Source organism: Lontra canadensis, unplaced genomic scaffold, assembly GCF_010015895.1.
Source record: "Lontra canadensis isolate GAN:19392208 unplaced genomic scaffold, GSC_riverotter_1.0 scaffold56, whole genome shotgun sequence".
Classification (NCBI taxonomy): domain Eukaryota; kingdom Metazoa; phylum Chordata; class Mammalia; order Carnivora; family Mustelidae; genus Lontra; species Lontra canadensis.
Genome location: NW_022631050.1, coordinates 10,403,913 through 10,421,229, shown reverse-complemented (window position 1 = coordinate 10,421,229; position 17,317 = coordinate 10,403,913). Strand labels below are relative to the sequence as shown.

The following is a 17,317-nucleotide window of genomic DNA, read 5'->3' as shown; positions in this document are numbered from 1 at the left end:
TTCCACCTGAGAAAAAGCTTTCCTCACCTTCCCTGCCCTTCCCGGCATGCAGATGATGGACACGTGATCTCAATTAAGGATCCTTTGTCTTAACGCTCTCTTCTAGAGCAATCTAAAATACACCTGTTACCCCTTTCATACAGTAGCTGTTGGCCCTTCAACAACATGGGCGTGAACGCCACGGGTCCACTTACAAGTGGATTATTTTCTATAAATACAATATAATTCTGTAAATGTATTTTCTCTTCCTTAAGCCTGTCTTAACATGTTCTTCTCTCCAGCTTACTTTGCTGTAAGAATACATATATATGATACATGAACAAAATATGGCAGTTGTCTGCTCATGTTATCAGTAAGGCTTCTGGTCAACAGTAGGCTATTAGCAGTTCAGTATTTGGGGTGTCAAAATTTTACATGGATTTTCAACTGTGCAGGGGTCAGTCTCCTTAACCCCCACATTGTTCAAGGTCAACTGTGAGAGAGCGCAGCAATCCTACTCCTTCTTAGGCTTTCCCTTCACCAAACAAATGAGTCGAGGGAGCAGACAGGATTGTCTTCTATCACACATCACTCTGTAGAGGAAACCGCGCAGGCACAGACTTCACTGGGTGCCGGGCTTTCCTCCAGCTTAGGAGCAGCTATGTTCATGGCTATGGCATGACTTGAAAGAGGGGCTGTGGCAATGAACCACAGCAACCGGAATATGTCTCTCCAGATGTTACAATATGGAGTACACGGTGCAACTTGGCAGCAGGAAGAGAAAAGATTCTGAGAAGCAGAAACCAGCAGAGGCGCTGAGTTGTGCTGAAGGAGAAACACAGAATGAGGCTCATGTCCTCTGATATCTGTGGTCCCTAGAGCAGACCCAGGGACCCCTGCTGGATCCAGACCACATTCCCATTCTAGGCACCGAGGTTCGACAGTTAAGTCAGAGACGCCTGTTTCCACATGTGTGTACCCTCCATGACTCGATTTAACTTGGGTTTCCCTTTCTCACATCCAAGATTGCTTAACACCCTGCAAATTAAGGACGAGCTAATATCCCATTCCCAAGCCCTCTGCACTGCCATGGTTTCAGCTCTACCCGGGGTCAAATTTCCCTCTGCAGGATACATCTCCAAAGCTCTTAGACGTGAAGTCAGAAGACTGTTCCTGGCACATCAGCTCTACCTCTCAACTCGGATCCACTCTTTCTCTACCAGGGAGTCCCTAACAACAGTGTGCCCGGAAACCGCGAAACCCACTTGCTTTCCTGAATGCCTGTGCTTATGGAACCCCAAGGACAAGTAGTGCAAAGAGACTCACTTTGGAGATATGCTTGCCATTTTAATTATGTGTGCAGATCATTGCACAGACGTCTTTAGAAGAGAATGGGAGCCAAAGCTGGACTTTTACTAATTGAAAATTACTCAGCAGTTTTAATCAAAAGATTAGGGCTTTTTTGGTAACAGAGACAAAAACTAAAGAAATCCAAGCCATTGTCAGAGATGGGAGGTCCTGGGGAGTCAATTCTGTTATTTCACAGGTGGAAAAACTGAGGCCCAGAGAAGAATGTCTTGCCCAGGGTCACATTTGTAGGACCTGGGACCATCAAGCCTACATTAGAGATGTCATAACACCCAGTCCCAACTTTCTCCATTAATACCCACTCATCCCTGCCTTCGAGGAGCTAAGGAGCTCACTGGACAAGCCCACACATACATGGGGAGCACTGCATTCCCTCCACCACTCTGTCGATTTTTATTCAAAATAACTCCAAGAAAAAAAAAAAATGTGACCACCAGGTATTAGGGAAACTTTACTGAGGTCCCAAATATCTTCAGTATCCTGATGGGTCCCTATAAATACATTGACAATCCATTGAAAAAAATTAGTTATTGATTCTGTACTCTAAGCCAGGTCCCAGACCAAACACGGAAGGTTTCTTTTAAGGAGTTCATGCCTTAACAAAGGGAGAGAAGGTGAGAAACCAAGAGTTACAACTGAATGAGGTAAGTGAACAGGAGATGGCCACACGGTGTCTAAAAACCGTGCAAAGACGTTCCTGCCTTGCTGCTCTTTATGACAAGACAGTAGGCTAAGTTGCATTTCCATTTTGTTTCATAAAACACAGAACAGCCCCAACCCATTCTAAAGTGTGATATCCATTCAGTTAATGTTTATTGAACTTGGCACTGGGAACATAAAAGGACACTGGTCAGCGTGCCCTCAGGAAAATAACAATTAACCTAAGTAATGTAGGCAAGAATCGATGCTAAAGTAGTTGTTCAAGCGTGTGGAAATGTTGTGAACATAATCAAGTACTGGGCAAGTCTCTGAGTGAAAGTTAACATCATTTTGTGAAGGTCTCAAAGAAAAGGTGGGGGCCCGCCTTGGAAAGATCTGACAGATGTCAGCTGCCAGATGGCAAGAAGGAGGCAGTTCCGGACACAGGCTTGCAACAGAGAAGTTAGTGTGGGCAAGTGAGAGCAAATTGACCCCATCATGCAGAGAGAGTGGGCAAGGCGTGAGGGAAGACAGGGGGCACAAGAAGGAGTTAGAAGAAATGCTGTTGGGTGGGTGGAATTTCTGTTTTGCTTCAGAAAGAGCGGATCTGAAAGGGCAGGAAGATAACCACGTTGGTGGAACAAAACAGCTTTAGTCATCAGGGACCAGCCCCTCTTGACCTGCTCTTGGACTGAAATCTCTCTCCCTGTGGCAAATTCCATCTAGAGGCTACATGTCTTCACAGAACAGGAAGACCTGTGCATCTTGAATATTCAGACTCTTGTAAGAAGGCTAGTGAATGCTTTTCCAGAGTGCTCTTCTTGGAACGAAAGCAACAAATTGTATGCTGTTAATAAATGTCAGAGGGTTCCTTCTACAAACTCCATCATAGATGATCTGTGGGCTGAGAACAGCGTGTATGCTGTAGATGTTGAATGTGAATTAATGCAGTAGGCAGCAGGCAAGTGATGCTCACTGGACCCTGCAGGGGTGGCTGGTCTCTAGCCACCAACCTGTATTTGGCCTCTGGCAATCTAAAGTTGCTTGAGACTGGGTGACATGGGGATATACATCGCATGTTTAGGAAAGTCAGTGTAACCATAAAATGGAGTCACCATAAAATGGAGCCTCCAGGGCTGCAAGTGGTTCTACCTACAGGGGTAAAAAGATGTTAATTTTAAAAAGATCACATCCATTGGGTTTCCAACAAATGACATTTTTAGAAAAGGCAAAATTGTGGAGAGAGTAAAAAGATCCATTGTTGCCAGGGAGTGCAGGAAAGGGATGAAGAGATGGGATGCAGAGGAGTTTTAGGGCAGTGAAAAGAGTATGATACCATGATGATGGATGTCTGCCATTACACACGTGCCCAAATCCATAGAATGTGCAACGCCAAGAGTCAGCCCTAATGTGAACTATGAACCGTGGGTGCTAACGATGTGTCATGTCAGGTTCCTCCACTGTGACCAACGCACTCCTCTGGCAGGGGGTGCTGGTCATGAGAGAGGCTGTGCATGTGTGGGAGGGGAATGTGTGCAGTATCTCTCACCTTCCTCTTAATTTTGCTGTGACAAAAACTGCTCCAAAAAAACAAAATCTCTTTAAAACATAGAAACACAAATAATATGATTTGTCATTAATTAATGGATTAATTGATGGCAAAGGGAAAGATCTAGAACCTAATTTATGAACACTCATGTACATAGAAAGGATAGGACATGGTTACCTCTAAAATTAGAGCAGGGTGGTCATGTGAGGAAGGAATCCTCCAGAGTGATAGGTGTCACAGCAGGTCCTTCTGAGTCTCAGATGTTGTCTGAAAGCCCCCGTGTGCATGAGGGTGGCGGGCTGGGAAGGAAACTTCTGCTTCAATCAGAATAGCTACGACTTCGTCGACTTTACACAATGAGCTTCTGTAGGAGATCTGAAATAATGACAGTGTTCACAATGAGTGAAAGCATGCATGATAGACACTTGTCTGTATGACTTTAGCAGCAAAATGTGGTCCCATCATTTTTTCTGTTCACAGACTTGTTGCCTTGGCCAGGCGTTCAGCGTCTCCCATGTGCTAGCCTTAACCTTCTTCCAGTTTCTGTCTACGGCTTCTTTCCCATGTTCCTTACTTACCAACAAGACTAACGATTTGCAGCTCATACTTGCTTGTGCCATTCCTGTGTTCCTGCTCCTGCTGGTAGTGTTAACTATAAGACAGGCTTCCAGACCCAGCCCAAAGGAGTCTTCTGAGCCCCCAGAGAGGTGTCCTCTGCTTTGGTAACACTTAGTAACTTTTCTCTAAAATAGCATTTTTTTTAAGTTATAATTACTTGATGGTGTGTCAGTTTCTTCCATTAGACAGGGAGCTCTCCAAGGGCAGCAATGGTGTTTTGTATATCTCTGCTTTGTTAACCAGGTAAGGGAGTGCCTGGCCCCTTTGAAGGGTTCCTTGAGTGAACAGTCACATTCAAGTTGCAGTGACCAATAGGTCCCACCAGATGGCAGTGTGTGGACATTTTTTTTCCCTTACCAATCAGAAGGGAGGGGAAGGTTTTATAGCAACTTGACTTTCCTCTCTGTCCTTGCAGACAGACAAATTTCTGCAGACATCAGGACTTTTGACTAGGCAGTAGAATTCACACTGCTGAATCGGACCCTCAGGCAGCCATTGTATTCCCTACATACCACTGCTTTCTGAAAATATCCCTCCCTTAGGCTGAGAAAGGATTATACTATTTAGTGCTCTAGGACAGAGAAACTTGAATTTGAGTTTCTTGGTGATGCACAAAGTGGCCATCTTTTCGGCACTTGGAGAAAATGGCCACCATTACCCACTGATTGCTGCCGTCCATTGAGGTTCCTCCCGCCTACCTCCATCTGTGAGAACAAGACAGCAAGCCTAAGTCAGCCCAACACATGGGCTTACTTTTAAATATTGGGTCTTCCTGGGTTCCTGCCTCCTTCCTCACTCAAGAGCTTGGCGGGTCAGGTTCGGGAGAACTGTAGGTGCTCTAAGCATAAAGCTTCTGGCCTCTTCACCTGTGAACCCTATGTTCAGCTGTGGAGCTCCTCATAAATAAAGGGTTCCCAAATGGAAGACCTCTCCAATCCAAATGAAAAACTGAGAGAAACATCCCCAAATGACTTCCCACACCAAAAAAACCCAAAGGCCAAAGGGCCTTATCTTTCTACTTCTGTTTCTGTGTCTCAGCTCCATTCACTCGCTTCCCCTCTTGCCACTATGTAATCTCCTGAATTGCCTCTACCAGCATCCATGATGCTCTAATTCCTCCAGATTTGCCCTGTTCCCATGGACTTCTTTCTCTATTGCTAGAGAAGTAGAATAAGAGGCAAGAAGATTCTAGAGCGCTCTACTTCTTTTAACCAAATAAGGCGATCTCGCTTCTAAGGGCATCTAACTCTGTGCCCCACCCTTTCTCGCCAGACAAAATGCTTTGTTCAATAAGTAGTAGAATGGTTGAGCCACACCACATGTTCTGGAATCAGCAGCAGACCTGGGCCAAATTCTGGTTCTGTCACATCCTGACGGTGTGAACTTGGGTGAATTGCTTACCTTCCCCAAATCCTATTAAATGGGGAAAGTGTATACATACCTCAGAGGGATGTTGAGCCAATTAAATGATAAGGCATGTAAAGAGTTTAGCACAGGCTGGTTCATGGAGCACTGAATTCATGTTAGCAATTGCTGTTAGCATTAGCAGAAACAGCCTGTGGAAGGCATGGCTCTCCAGAAGTAATTCCTGGTACTATACTCAACACAGTTCCAGAAACTTCTAAGAGCACAAAACTCTTCATAAATCATGCCAGGACCTATCCTTTCAATGAGACCTGTGTTGCTTTCACAGATTAATTTTTTTCATTCAGTAGGACTTACTGAGCTTATAAGCTGTGGCAAGCTCAGAGGCAAGCTCAGAGGAGACTGATACAAGGATGCCTAGACATGGGCTCTCTTTTCAAGGAGCTCGTGTGCACTGAATAGGCCCACTTGCTAATAATTGCAGTATGGTAGGATCAGTGCCCTAACACGGTATGGATAAGACACAGCAGAGAGAGGGAGCCTGAGCTCCAGCACTCCTTAGAAGACATTGTAGACCTTTTGTGATCTAACCCTTGCCTTGCTGGCAATACCTATTGCCAGAAATATTTGTCTGTCTGAGAATGCATTTTGTTGTTCCATATCTCTAACCTTGACACCTGAATGAATTCCTTTCTGCCTGAAAAAGCCCTACCAATCCTCCAAGTCTGCCTAAAGGTAGTGTCCTGTGAAAAGTTTTCTCATCTCCATCAAGGAGACTTAGAGGCCTCTCCTCCCATCAGCTGTGACCTCAGTGAATGTGGGAGCCACGTACCTTTATTCTCCCCCTAATGCTTGGCTCAGTGCCCAGCCCAAACGTGACATTGAGTACAAGTGACACAGAAGTGAGACCTGCCTCGATGCCCACTCCACACAACCAGTGTTGCCCATGCTTCATTCAGTGCCAGGACAACTAGCTGATCTGATAGGAGATCACCTGTCCCCAGGTCACACAGACCCATTATAGGAAAGCTCTGCTGCCACAGAAAGTCTTCTAATGTCATCCACATACACCAGTTTGGCCTAGCTCTATTCATCAGAACAATCCCGAATAAATGTGTCCATATTCTATTCAACATAGCAGCCCTTCATATATATGAAGACATTAGACAGATATAACATCAATATAAGATCCTCCTTTGTGTTCTTTTCCTTCAAACACACACAGCTAATTAAGTCATCATTAACATCCATTTTTAAAGTGCCTAACATATGCTTAGTACTTCTTAGAAGATTTGTGTGTCATAAATTTAATCCGGACCCCTCCACCACCATCCACACACACATACCTTAAGTTTTGACGTGTTTCATCATGTTGGTTTCAGTCCTGTGTTCTAGAAGCTCTAGACCATTTTAGATTTTAATCCTGTAACATCATTATTAATATGGCATTAATTCATTGAAAACATGTACCAAGCATAATACCAGGCCCCTTTTTAAATTCTCATATTGAATTGAAAAGACCAACAACCATATTGCTTCTTTACAGGTCTGAGGGTGAACGGTCAGAGAGATTAAGCCCTGGCCCCTGTCGTTTGCTGATAGGTGTCAGGGACAAGAGGCAAGGTCAGTTCAGCCTTCCTTGAAGCCAGCATCCTCTCCTCTAGCCCATGCCATCTCTAAGTGCCAGTCCCTGGTGTTTTCTCTTCATATTAGTCTGGAAATTAGTCATCTGAAAATCTGTACATCTCTCCTTCTAGTTAAACTTCCAGGTCATTCATAAAAGGTATTGACCAGGAAAAAGTCTTGGTCCTTGCCAGAGACTTCTTTCTAGCTCACAAAAAGATGTTCAGCAATCCCTCAGAGCCATTACTGTGAAACCAGTGACCATGGCATGAACCCTCTCAGAGTTCACCATCTCACATACAATCGGATCATGGGAGGTCATGTTAAGTCCACTGCTAAAATGTCCTCATCCTGCTGATTCACCAATTCAGTGGCACAATAAGAAAAGGAGATGCAGTATGTCTAACAGGATGTGTTTGCAGTAAACTTGCATTAACTTCTAGTGATGGGTGCCTTTTCTTCAAAGATGCCCACAGATTAATTGTGTAACAATCTGTTCCAAAATTTCGGCAGGAACCTAGATAAAACTCATATAATTCCCTGGCTTCAGTGTTTATTCCTGTGATAAGATCCAAAGGAAACCCCTTAATTAAAAGGGGAAAACATTATGAATTTGCCAGTATTATCTGTTCTTTTATCAAGCAACCCTACTGACCACCACCACCACCACCCCGGCCCCGGCCCCAGTTAACATTTCAATGTTCAGGTTGACAGCAGAACTTCCCACTTCTTTGTTTTGGAGTATGATGTTACATCAGTATTTCAGATCCCTTTTCCTCTTCATGCCTCTACATCACCTGGCAGAGTGGTTGAGTAAGTATTCATAACCCCCAAATTGAAGATTAAAAACTTTTCAAAACTGTAGGAACAAATTGTTGCCTATGAAGCATGTGGACCTCTGGAGTCAACTTCCAGGAAAGTGCTGTCTTCCACGAGCACATTAAATCCAGAGGATATGGATGGTGTGCGATTATCCTCGTTGTATCCCCAGTGCCAGGAACATGATAAATGCTCAAGAAGTATTTGTGATAGCCAGCAGGGAGAAGATGGTAATGAAAATATGTACACCTTTGGGAAACTCTGAGTTTTAAACTCATCCTAAAATGAGGAGGAGGACCTTGACAGGAGAACCTTTATAGAAAGCAGATGTGATCAGAGGTCTATGGGAAGAGTTCCCGAAGAGTCCTAGAGGAGTATGGGAAAGCCACAGAGAGGGGCAAGAGGAGAGAAAAGAGAAGACGGGGGAAGGGCCATGAGCTGTGCAGAAGCAGTGGAATGAGCCCTGATGATGGACATAGAGGTCCAAGGTTGACTCTCATGTCCCACTATGAACTGTTTGCCATAGAAGAAATCTCATGCCTTACAGAACCCCATTTCCTAACTGATGTGACAGACGCAAGAAGCCACATCATGCAAGAGTGCCATGAGCATCAGACGAGGTAAAGCATATAAAAGCACATTATCAAATCAGTATCTCCTCCACCTGTATCTGCACTGGAGTCACCTTGAATGGAAAGCCTGGATAGAAGAGAAGTGGATTACCAAACAGATTTAAGATGGACTAAGAGTCTGCTTCCTCCATGTGGACCCTTGGGCAAACATGAAATGTTTCTGACTTTGGAAAAACGCTGACCTCCACCAGGTAGAGAAGACTGCGCTTATGCAGCTCCAGGGCAGCTGGGAGATGGAGCCATGCAAATATTTATCCAGGGCTGGGTGCCCTCTAGTCAGCGAACCCTCAGCACATCCTAACCTGAAAGTATAATCTTTGGCAGAGAACCAATTATCCCCATTTCTGGTACTGATAGACCACTATCTCTAGCCAGTTGGGCCTGAAATCTGGGTCTTCGTTGTCAACCCCTGTATCAGCCTAAGAGGAGGGGGAGGCTGTGACATCCCAGGGCTGTCATCCTGAGAAATCTTTGAACTGCTCTGAGCCCCAGTATTCTCTTATGTCAAACAGAGAGGACACCTCCTGCTCCACTCTGTTTCAGCATTTTATGAGACTCAACAGACTGTTATAAAAGCTTTTGAAAACTTTAAGATGCTATTAAAAATAGATGGTCTTAATAATTGCAATCTTACAGGACCAACTGCCTTTGTGTATCCTGTACATAGAAAATCAAGTCCAAAACTCTCAATTTAGTGATACCAAAGATATTGGTTCAAAGAAGTGTGACAGCTAGTCGTGTAATTGTTCTACTTATTCTCTAAATAAATAGCTTGAATCTATGGAGTTCTGATGCCGAAGAAATTAAGAAAATCATCACCACATTAAAGGTGCAATTTTTTTTAAAGAAATACACTAATGAGATGGTAGAAAGTAGACTGACAGCAAAGTAGGTTTGTAAGTGTTTGGTTTTCCTAATTAAATGGAGCTAATGAGTTTCTCCACTGAGCCCGAGTGCTGGGCTAAACAGTCTAACAAGCCTCAGATTCTGTGATCTCAATAAGGGATGGCCAACTGGAAGCTGAAAATACCTGTGTCATGGTGTGATTCATCCTTCACATCTTGGAGTGAAACCATCCCATCAGAATGCAGGAGCAGGTCATAAATGCCATGGGGGGTTGAAGTGAGATCCTACAGGGATCTACTCAAAGCACTTTAGTGCCACGTCACTATGAGGTACAGAGAATCTCAAAGTGGAAGCCACCACAGATTACAAATCAGGGCTGGGAACAAAGAGGTCAGGAGGAGATGAAATTTAATTTGGCCAATTATAATTGAGCATGGATTTGGGGGTGGGATACACAGATAAAAAAGGCATGACCCCCCATGTAAAGCTTTGAAACAAATTGAGGAGATAGATATACATAGTAAAAATAAAGACAATTTAAAACATTCTCAGTGTTTCCATGGTGTCTCCAGATGTAATCAATCCTTCGACATAGTGGATGAAGCCATTTATGACATGACCGACCTCTCTCCATTTCTGGCCCCGTCATAAACTTCCCTCCCACACACTCGAGGAGCATGAAGGGAGCTTCTCTCAGCACTGGTGTGTTGTCTTTGGGGCACTCATTCCTCTGTAAGGGTTTCTCTTTCTGCCTGAGATGCCTTGTCTCTCTCACCAGATGTAGCCAACTGTCCAGAACCACATGGGCTGTGAAGCCCTTCCTATAGCTCCATTTCTCTCAATTCTCAAACTCTAAGCTCAGCTCATTCCTCTTATGGAATTTGGCACTTCCATCTGTCATTTTATCCCTACTCATTTCTCAGGTCTCCATTTAAATACAACTTGAAGAAGCATTCTTTGATACCTCACCAACATCTAAATCAGGGCGTCATCTTATTTTCTACTAGAATCCTCTTCTCTTCCTTCATAACACTTATCACAGCTTTTAAGTGAGTAATAAACAAATAATATTTGTCTGGGTACACATGTCCACAAATGCTCAAGACTGTAACTTTGATAAATTTCAAGGGCTATCTGTTTTGTTCATCATTGTAGATTCCAACACACATTGGTACTCAATATTTGTTGAACAAATTCCTCAAAGTGCTCAGAGTACTTCATATAATCTTTAAATATAACAATTAGTCCATAATAATGTAATTACTTATCCACATTTTTATCCCCACCTCTGGAATTTTGAGCTACTCCAGTCTTGGTGAGGCAGTCCCCAGATCATCTTGTATTTTGGCAGTATTCTAGATCTTATCACCCTGTATCTTAATAGGCTTCCATCTGGCTGCCACCTTCCTAGGGCAGGAAAGGAAGGTTTACATTATATCCCAGGTGCCTAGCACTGTGTCTAACACACAAATGGTTTCTAAGAGAATGAATGAATGAATGAATGAATGAATGAATAGAACTTTTCCCATTTTCTCCTGACCCTCCAAAGTACTCTTCAAATGTTGGAAGAAATTTATGTCCCAGCACTCTGGTGTCTCATACACCTTCTGTGCACGAGTTTCCTACTTGGAGCACATCCAATAAAACCCACAACACCTCAGATTTACAGAATAGATACATAACAAGGGCATTAACTTCCTCAAAAAAAATTATTTTTTTCTCCACAAAATAATGCAGAGACCTGTAGGCACGAAGGTCCTCCCCGCCATTGAGTTTCAAGGATTACATGATTTACTGAAAACTGTTATTGATGAATTTTCCAAGGAGAGGAATATTCTGTAAAGCTCACTGTAATCTGGTAAATCATTGCCAGGTAGGACCTCTGCAAACACCATGCTCGCTGCAAACACCATGTTTGCTGTGACATGGACATACCCAAGCAAGCCCAATCATGGGACCAGGCTAGCAAGGGGTGTCCATGCTGCATCAGAAAAGGAAGCTGGAGGAACAAGAGGAGCTGAATGAGAATATGACATGCCTACAGGGTACATGACGGCCTCTCCAAATACCTAAGGCCTACCACCCAGTTAGGCTTTATGTATATGCCTCAGAAGAAAGACTCAGGATGGGGGTGAGATTTATTTTTAATGTGAGAAAAAACTACTTAAAGAGTTGCACAGAAGAGAACAGGCTGCCATGGAAGGGATGGGCATCCCAAAAGCCACCCCAGTGTGACACATGAATAAGAGAACAATGGTGGCTTGAGCTGTGGGGAGGTACATAAGCATTGGATTTGGGTTTGGAGAGAGTGAGGAAGAAGTAATGGATACTGATGACCACCATTGATTGAGTCAGGTACTATGCCTAAGCAGTTAATCCCCCACCACATCCTACATCATGAGGGTACTCTTACTACCCTCTGTTTCACCAAGGCACAGACTGAGGCACACAAAGGCTCAAGGTCACCAAGCTAAGGATGGCATCAGGATTCAAGCCATGGTTCATCCAATTCCAGAGCCTGTGCTTTTAGCTGCAAAGACGGCTAAAGTCCCATGCAACCCTAATATCCTGGAACTCTCTGAATATTGAGGTATCAAGAAAACAATCAATCAACCATCTCAAATGTAACTAATGGAGCTGAGTCCTTCGCCTTCTCCTTTCCCTTTGTCCGCCAGTGTAACTCCTATGCTTGCAGATACAGAGCATCTAACTGGGTTTCAAGTTTACTGTGTGTCTCTGTGTATATGTGTGCATAGATCTGACAGGGCTAGTTCATTTCAAGTAACCAAGTATGTCTTTGGACAGCTCTTGTCAAGATCCAATAGAAGAGCCAATTCCAAAAATATGTTCCTTTAGTGGTTTTTTAGGGTTCTCTGCTCTGCACGGATTGACAATGTGGTAACAAGAGACATTCTGGAGACTGGATTTAATGCAACCATATGCTAGACAGAATGAGAACCCATATTGCAACAGACCAGCCGGTACATTTCCATGTTAACAGAAGCTTGATTGCAAATTACATTTAGTCTCAACAGCTCAGTTCACTGCACACAGATGCCATGGGGGACTGTAAAGTTAGCGAGATGTGGGGGAGTACAACTAACATTTTTTTTTTTTTTGAAAAAAAAAAAAAATTCTTCAGCTGATAGAATGCCAAGGAGCATCAGCGCTGATGCTGAAAAGAAAATGCTGCTATATTTGTTTTGCCAGGAAAAGAAAAATAATCATTGTCGCGAGTTGTTAGTCAAATTATGAATATGAGCTCGGCTGGTAATTGTCTGATAATACAAACAGCGATATTGGGGCTGTCAGAGGCTGCACGCGCTGCTTGACAGCTAACATGTACATGCTCTCTGAACAAGGAGTTGGTTCACTGATTCCAAAAGTCAGGCTGACAGAAGGGTGGCTGAGAGGAGAATTTCCCCAGGATCCTGGCCCCATGTCTAGGATTGGATCTGGGTCAACTTTCCAAAGTATGGTCAGCATCTGCCCCATGGGAAGGAGGATGTGTGGAAGTGTGGAAAGAACACGACATGGGTTTGGATGGCTGGTCTGTCTCCTTCTTACTGTGCAACCCTAGGTAAATCATTTAACCTCTCTGGGATTAGGTTTCTTCATTTCTAAAATGGGAATGAGAATTCTCAACCAGGTCCTTCTCCCAAGATTAGCGGGAAGATCAGCTGAAGACAGTGAACACGTAGTTCTCTATAAATGTTGAGGCTGTAAGTTGCCTTCTTGGCTGGATTTCTTTTTGTTCCCATTTTAAGAGCTGAGCTGAAATGATTTCTTGTCCATTTTCTCATGGCTGGAGCAGAATTCTTTCATCTAGTTACAAGCCCCCTTGAGTTAGAATCATTCTTCTTCTTTTCTGCTGAAGAATCTGGCCACAGGGCACTTCTCACCAACAACCCAGCCTGACTCCTTTATCACATGCCTTCCCCCCTAGGGAAGCTGGAGGCTTTCGGAAATTCCAATCTGGTAGGTACAATACCCCATTCTTTCCATTCCCCTGTTCTCCAGACTCCAAGCTGTGGTAGAGATCATTCTGCTTGACATTTCATGTTCTCCTCTTAGCCTCTAATTCCCAGAACCCCTTGCAGTTAAGTGTGGCCATCTAGCTAGGTTCTGGTCAAAGAAATATGAATATCAGTGAAATTCACAACTTCCCAGCCTTACCTTTAAGTTATCTGTGCATACATGACCCATCCTCCTTCTCTTTCTCCATCTACGCATTGAGGGCAAACACAGGCCTATGAGAGAACAGAGCTACACACAGAAGGAATTCAGGCCGCTGAATGATGATCTGGAGAAGAACTCCTGGCAACCTACACTGGGCTAGGAAGTGAATAAGAAATGAAGTCTACACTCTTAAACCTCTATGGCTAATTTGCTGATCGTTAAAGTAACCAGCCTACCTTAAAACTCAGACAAACGTCTATCTTATATAATTACATAAAGGACATTGTTATCGGAAACACAGTCAGCAACACATCAAACACTCCCCAAGCACTTTCACACCTCCAAGTCTTTGCTTACCTGGCCATTTTCTCCCCTTGTCCCTCAACCCCAACTATACTTGGCTACCAAGCAAACTCTCACTCCAGCGTCCCGCTCTGAAGCATCACCCAGATGCAAGGAATCTCTCTATCCTTTGGGCTTTCCCAAATACATACATACCTTTTACTTGATTATAGTGGAATTATGGTCTACATAGGTCTTCCTCCTCTTGAGGCAGGAACCCTGTCTTCTTTAAACCCCTGATTAACATCTGAGAAAGCACCCTTTCATCTTTTGGCTCTGTCTTCATTCAGCATCCATGGGATTGCGTGCCCTGAGACTATCTTCCAGCATAAAGATGGAGGAGTAGAGGGGCAAACATCAATGCCTCTGTAACTCAAGATGTCTTATTACAGCTCAGGGAAAGCAAGTTCACGACCTCATTCCTAAACATCTACCAACCAAGGCCTGCACTTGACCGTTACAGAAATGTGAAGAGTGGAAGGGTGTTGGTTGGCCTGAGGAAAGCAGGCATAACTTTAATGTGTTGCGGGCATAGGGGAGGACACATTAATGGGAGCCTACTCCTCCCTGCTCACCCCACTCCTCTTCGCACCCCACTAGGACCCCTTGTGATCATCCTTCAAAAGGTAAAAAGCCAAGCTGTGGCCTGTTCCCTTCTGAGTCCAGCTCTGCCTGTCAATCAGGGCTGCATGGAAGATACAAATTGGAGTTCTGTTCACAGCAGGACCTGTATACTCACATCAAACACTTTCCCTGTAATGTAAGGACACCCTACAGGGTTTCGTCTCTGAGAGAACAAACTACTTTAATTTTTGTTTTCCAGTGGCTATTACTGTCATTCTATTCATTGTTTTGGTTTAGGATCTGTTCCTTCCCCCTACTTTGGGGTTTTCAGAAGCTAGTTGATCTTCTCATTTTCTTAAAATTTGATATTTTGGGCTTCTCTATTGGTCACTCTGACATCCTCATTGGCATCAGCTGTTCTGAGTTAACTCCTGGAGATTGCTCAGGGATATTAAGCTAGGCAGAAGGTTGGCAAGATTAGAGTCCCAGATAGGGAATGAGAAGCCCAGGTGGGCCCTAGCTCTACTACCTATCTACTGTCATTTCACATTAGTCTCTTTGTCTCTAAAAATTGGAGGGGAAATATGAACTCTGTCCCTCTAGACTACCAGCTCCATCAGAGCATGGTTTATGTGTATTTTGTTCAATTGTAGCCCTATACCTATCCCAACACATGGTATGTGGTAGATAGTCAATAAAGATTGTTGAGTGACTGAATGATTGTTGTGAAGACCAAATAAGCTAATAGACACAAAAACACTTGGCAAATCCTGTGGCAGTGTACAGAGAGAAGCATTACTACTGCACAGATGGGAAATGCATGGACTGTCCCCAAACTGAAGAGTTACCAGGCTATTTAAAATATCAGAAGATATTTTGGCAAATATATTCCGAATGTGCATAATATTTTTGATGTGGCCCAGGGTTGCAACTGAGATGGGAGGCAGGCTAGAGAGCAGATGAAGAAAGGAGAAGGCAGTGTGGATTAGAGAGAACCAGGATGTTCCTAGGTGGAAAAGAGTGACAAGAAAGGGAGGAATCTTATGCTCACTTGTTCTAACAAAACAGGTTTGATTGGCTGCCCAAGAGCACTGGAATCCAGAGTTGGATAAAATTTTCCCAGAGTCACTATTTTCTAATATTTTCATATTTATTTATAATCAGACCAAATCTGAAAAATGACTTAAGGCAGCACTTGTCAAAATAGGCCCTCAAAGCTGACATTTGAGCCAGTCAAATCTCATCTCATAGATGGGAGACTTAGGAAAATTATGTGTCTCAGGTAACTCAGCTAGATGTGATACTCAGTGCTAGCCACATTCCTAACACAGCTTTCTGAACCATAGATTGCTAGGGAAACTAAGAATACTGGCCCATAGCAAGAAAGAAGAAGAAAACAGACACACAAAAAGAACAAAAGTACAACCACTTCCTGGACTCCCTATGGCTCTTCATCCTCTGGTTCCAGCTCAGTTCCAGACCTAACTATTTCCTTGCCCTTGGATGCTGACACACTCACATCCTTAAAATAAGTTTATCTTTGTAGCCCAGCTAGCAGCATTGGGTTTTGTTCATGGGAATGAGGAGTCTTTAGCAATCCAACTACTAACTAGTAGTTCCTTGAGGGATCAGGTGTCCCCAGACTTCTAGCACAAAGCCTTGCACAGAGTATGTACTCAGTAAAAGTAGGATATTGATACTGAAGCTTCAGGAATCATCCCTAATACCTGCTCTCCTCTCTCAGATAACTTCTCCCAGAAGGTTCTTGTACTATAACTGCCAACATACTCACCCCATCTTGCTTTCTAAACCAATGTCTCCATGTCCCACAGCATAACCCCACTGGTTCCCATCTAGACCCAGGTAGTAATGGGGGAGGCAAAGAGATTAGAGACCACTGTACTAGAATCGTAAGCTTGTTTATTGCATCAAGTTCATAAAGTGTCAGCCATAAGTTGTTGAATCAATACTGAAGGAAGTAAAAGAAAACAAAATCATCATTCTAGTCTTATGACAGGAAGATGAATAAAATATAGTTTCCAGCCCTTAAGAGCTTACAATGTGTTGGGAGACAGATACAAACACACACAACTAGAATATGATTTAAATATTATAATAGACACAGAATAAATAAACAAATATCATAATAAACTTAAGTGCAGAGTCCTCTGAGAACTCAGAGGTTATCCCGGGACATGGGATCAAAGAAGGCTTCAGAGAGTAGGAGACATTTGAATTGGACCATGAAACATGCGTAGGATTTCCCCAGATGGCAAGAGTCAGGAAGAAGGGCATTCTAAGCAAAGGAAATAACAAGTGCAGAGACAAGTAGGGGTGGACAGATGTGACAATGATAAGGGACTATAACTCATCTGGAATGACTAGACAAACATTGGCCAGACATACCCTGGAAACAAATGTCCACGGTTAATAAGTTTGGAAAATGCATCCTTTATTCCCACTTAGAAATTTAAAATTTATATTTGCTTATCAAATTGCTTTGAGAAATCAGTGAGAGGACTACATGGATAGTCCAGGAAAAGATGGTGGAGATCCTGGAAAGGGAAGAGCAGAAATGAGTTCAAAGAAGGATGCAGGAAAGCAAGATTGCAAATGGAACACAATCAGGACTTCTTCAAATGCAGAAGAGGAAGAGGAAAAGGACTTAAAGGATTAGGTTTTAGCTTGTTGGACTGAATGGAAGGCAATGCAACTGGACGAGAAAAGGGAAGTATTTGGGGAAGATAACATAGATTTGGCTTCAGTCATGTTGAATGTGAGCTGGCCAGGAAGA

At 43.4% G+C, this 17,317-nt stretch overlaps 1 protein-coding gene across 1 annotated transcript in view; it reads right to left on the bottom strand.

Annotated features, from left to right (window-relative positions):
• TPRG1 (tumor protein p63 regulated 1) overlaps window positions 1-17,317 on the bottom strand; it is a 194,699-nt gene that overhangs the window by 163,527 nt on the left and 13,855 nt on the right. The window contains exon 2 of the mRNA XM_032875627.1: window positions 13,615-13,688. Within this exon, the coding sequence (XP_032731518.1) occupies window positions 13,615-13,671 (57 nt within the window). The 5' untranslated portion in view covers window positions 13,672-13,688. The remainder of the gene's footprint in view (window positions 1-13,614; window positions 13,689-17,317) is intronic.